The sequence below is a fragment of the Neophocaena asiaeorientalis genome, unplaced genomic scaffold (genome assembly GCF_003031525.2).
Source record: "Neophocaena asiaeorientalis asiaeorientalis breed wild unplaced genomic scaffold, Neophocaena_asiaeorientalis_V1.1 scaffold401, whole genome shotgun sequence".
Lineage (NCBI taxonomy): Eukaryota > Metazoa > Chordata > Mammalia > Artiodactyla > Phocoenidae > Neophocaena > Neophocaena asiaeorientalis.
The window spans coordinates 371,233-375,503 of record NW_020174937.1 but is presented as its reverse complement, the minus strand read 5'-3'; the positions used below and the strand labels follow the sequence as shown (position 1 = coordinate 375,503).

General features: G+C 38.4%; 1 protein-coding gene across 3 annotated transcripts in view; it reads right to left on the bottom strand.

Moving 5' to 3' along the window:
• Positions 1-4,029, bottom strand: part of ACAD11 (acyl-CoA dehydrogenase family member 11) — an 87,197-nt gene extending 83,168 nt beyond the window's left edge. The window contains exon 1 of one of the 3 annotated variants that reach the window (XR_003005518.1): positions 3,744-4,029. Coding sequence is in view for 1 of the 3 variants with exons in the window: in XM_024761677.1 (XP_024617445.1) it covers positions 3,744-3,892 (149 nt within the window). In the remaining 2 variants the exon portion in view is untranslated. The remainder of the gene's footprint in view (positions 1-3,743) is intronic. The other 2 variants (XM_024761677.1, XM_024761678.1) reach the window with 2 other exon arrangements.
• Between the last annotated feature and the right edge of the window lie 242 nt (positions 4,030-4,271).

The following is a 4,271-nucleotide window of genomic DNA, read 5'->3' as shown; positions in this document are numbered from 1 at the left end:
AAAAAAAAAAAAAAAAAAAAAGAAAAATCACTTCCCTCCTCTGCCCCCAAATCCCTAATCTCTCACCATTTCGACTAACGGAAAGGCCAAAACCCTTATAACAGCCAACAGAATTCCTGTTGCCCTTGCTTACACAACTCCAGGCACATTGGCCTGTAGTCTCTCCACCCACTGGAGAGCCCTTGCTCTTGCTGTTCCCTCTGTCTGGAATACTCTTTCCCCATGGCTCACATCCCCATCTCTCTTTGCTGAATGCCACCTTCTCGCTGAGGCCTTTCTTCTCCCTCCTCCTAAACATTTCCTATTCTCCTTTGTTTCTCTCCATGATACACATCACCTTTTTCTACACTGTAATATTTAGAAAGTGATTTTATTTATCATCTCTCTTCTCCAAATGAATGGAAGTTCCAAAAAGGCAAGATTTTTTTTGTCTGTTATATCCCCAGTGGTTGGAGCAGTGCCAGGCACATATTATACACATAGCTGGAAATCATAAGTTTTGTTCTATCAAGTTATACAATGTCTTCATTATTGTTTAAATCTAAATATTTTTATTTCTAATATGATTTAATTTTTGCAAATTCTAAAAATAAATTTTGCATAGATTAAAAATATTTACAAAATTTGTAAAGCATAAAGAATAACACAACAAACACCAGTGTTCTCACTACCCAGTTTAAGAAAGAAAAAAGTTACTGTATCTCTGAAGCTCTCTTTGTGTTCCTCCCTTCATTTTTTAATTTTTTGGCTGTGCCGTGCTGCTTGAGGGGTCTTAGTTGCCCCACCAGGGATTGACCCTGGCCACTGCAGTGAAAGCGCTGCGTCCTAACCACTGGACCACCAGGGAATTTCCTGTCCCTTCAGAGTAACTACTGTCTTGATTTTTAAATATATCATTCCCTTGAAGTTTATCTCTTTAAACAATATACTGCTTATTTGTCCAGTTTTTGATTGTGTTGTTGTGTATAGATGCAGCTGAATCATGTTCACTGCTGTATGGTGTTGCATCACGTGAATATACTACAATTTATTCATCCATTCTACTATTGATGAACATCGTGTTTTATTCCTGTAGTTTTGCTATTACAAACAGTGCAATGAACATTTTTGTAGATTATTTCCTGATACCCTGGTACAAGAATTCCTCAGGAGTATAAAACTAGGAATAGAATTGCTTTGTCATGGGGCTTTGTCTTCCTATCTTCATCTTTACAAGACTGTGCCAAATTGTTTTCCAAGGTAGTTATACTAATTCACACCCTCACCAATAGTGGATGAGTCCCTGTTATCTCATATCCTGCTTGATATTGTCAGATTTAAAAAAAAAAGTGAATATGATGGTGTGAAATGGTATCTTGTCATTTTAATTTGCATTTCCCCAATTATTACAGTGTAATGAGGTTGAGTATCTTCAAGTCTTTTGCCCATTTTTCTGTTGGGCTATTGTAGTTCTTTATATGTTCTGGATATTAATCTTTTATCCATTATATACACTGAAAATATTTTCTTTTGTTCTTTCACTTTAAGGATTCTTTCACTAAAAATTTATCAGTCATTTCTTTCATGGTTTGTGCTTTTGTCTTTTTAAAGATTTTATTCTCTACTCCAAAGTCATAAAGATCTTCTCCTGTATGTCTTCCAAATGTTTATAGTTTTGCCTTTACCATTCCAGTCTGTAGTCCACCTGGAACTGTGTGAGGTAGAGTAAGGGACAGGTCTACTTTCAATTTTTTCATACAGATAATGATTATTGCTGTATAATTTACTGAAAAATCTTTTCTCCCTCCAACCCCACACACATTGATTCTCTGTGCCAGCACTGTCATATGTCAAAGTTCTATAAACATGCGGGTCTTTTTGTGGACTCTATTTTATTGATCTGTTTGTCTATTCTGTGCTAATAATGTGCCATCTTAATTCAAATTTCCCACTTTGTTCTTCTTCAGGAGTGTTTTTGCTTATTCTTAGCCCTTTGCTCTTGTACATAAAATTTAGGAGTAATTTTTCAAGTTAGGGAAAAAATTAAGATTTTGATCGTCATTGCACTGAATCTATAGATCAGTTGGGAAAAAAGAGAAACGTACAATTCTGAATTCTCCTATTCGTGAACATGGCATCTCTCAATTTACTTAGTTCTTTTTAAGGTCCTAATACAGTTTTATAATTTCCTTTACAAAGGTCTTGCACATACTTTATTCGATTAATATTTGAGAAATTTATATTTCTGTTTCTCTTATTAATTTTATCTTTCTGAAAATTATAATTTTACATTTTTGTTGCTAAAGTCAAGAAATGCAATTGATTTTTGCATACTGAACTTTGATAAACTCCATTATTTTCTGTAGATTATTGGCTCTTTAATCTGTATTTCAATTAGTTTCTAAAATGTATTTATTATCTATCTTCTCTTGATTTCTAAACTTTTGGCATTTATATTCTGAATTTTTTTTTTAAGAATGACGCTTTAGAATTTCTGAAACTTCCTTTGTAGCCTAACATGTCTTCAATTTTCATAAACTTTTTCATGTGTTTTGGAAATAAATGTGTATTCTCTGTGGAGATAGTTCCACACATATATACTATTTACGCCACAACTAATTCCATTTATCAAGCACAATTCTGGTTTATTTAACATTCAACTTAATTCAGAATTAACTCTCAGTTAGATAATTCTCCAACAACTCTAGAAGAGAAATATTACTATCCCCATTTTGCCAAAGGATGATTCAATGCTCAAAAGAGTTAAATAACTTGTTCAGATTCCCATAGCAAATTTGAACTTTGAGCTGTTAGTTTATAACACAAGGGTTCTAGGCTAGAAACCTCAGCCATATTTTATTCCACCTTCTCCTTCATCCTACAATATCTATTGTGACATGGTGCCTTTTATTTTTATTTTTTTGTTTTTAATTTGGCATAAATGTCAGTGATAAATGCCACTGGTATACAGTTCTGTTACAGTGTTATGCCATTTCACCTGTATTACTTCATTTAATTATCAGGATCAAGCAGAACAGGCAGATATTTATTACAGATTATGAAACTAGTTCTCAGAGAGTTCATGTACCATAGTATTTAAATTCCCAGTCAGTAAGTGGCACGTCTAGTTTTCTGGAAGCCAGGACTGCTTCTATAGCTCTGTTTATCAATATGCTATCTTTAGAATGAAGTCTATTTGAAAATTATTTTCTATTATACAAGATCAGACTAGAGCCAGATTCACGATGGGGAACAGTGCTCTCAGAACGGTCATCCAGTTCTATACCCCTACTTCAGAAAGAACTAAAGCCCAAAGTGGTGCTGTGATTTGTTAAATGTAAGATCTAGAATAAGAATTCGGACCCCTCCAACTGGTACCATTAACTCAGCCTCCAAGAGTATGCCAATGTGAACGGAATTACATCCGCTTCTCAGAAAAAAAGGTTATAGGACAAACGTTGAACGAAGGCCTCTTTATATCCCACAGACCTTCCAACCTTAATTGCCTCAATGAATATAGTTGTTAACAAAGATTCCTTCTTGTAGTTGGAATCGTGAATGTTATCGTGCTTCCATCACTGCCCTTGAATTGGAAATACTCAGAATGTAATGCAAGGGACGGGTGACGGCAGTTCTCGCCTTCAGAGTGCGTCATTGCGGAAAAAGAAACAGGACAGGGGAAACTGGGAACACACCAAGGCCAGAGGAAGAAAAACACAAGGCACAGATCTGTTTTTGCTGGCGGAGAAGGCTGGCGTCGATACCTGTATTGGGCAACGGTGAGCTTGGCCTCGGGCTCGGCCCCAAAGCCGGGCAAGTGCTGGTGTAGGTAGGCCTCCAGAGACCTGCAGTCCAACTTGTGCTGGGGCAGCACTTCGGCCGTCTCGGGCTCGCGGGAGGCACCGGTCTCCATGATCAGTGCTGCCGCCTCAGACCAGAGTCAGAGAAACCACAAGTCTCCTCGGCTCGGATACCTCTGGCGCGGGAGCACCGCTCCACAGCCTGGGGCTAGTCCGAGACGCCCGCGCGGAGGCGGCCCCGCGCCTCCAGCCAATCACACCCCCACCCCCACCCCCCATCCAGGTGCCGCCGCTGGGCAGCACTGGCCCAGGACTTGGGCTGTGTCAGGAAATGCCAGAAGGGCCTCGTGTGTTTGGATTTAAAAGTTTCAGTCAGCCTCAGAGTTGTAGGCCTCAATTCTAAAGAAAGCAAAACCACTTTAGTCACTACAGGTAAATATGAACGCCGAAGTCTCCTCCGCCTCCAAATTTAACGCACCGGCAGGCGGAAGA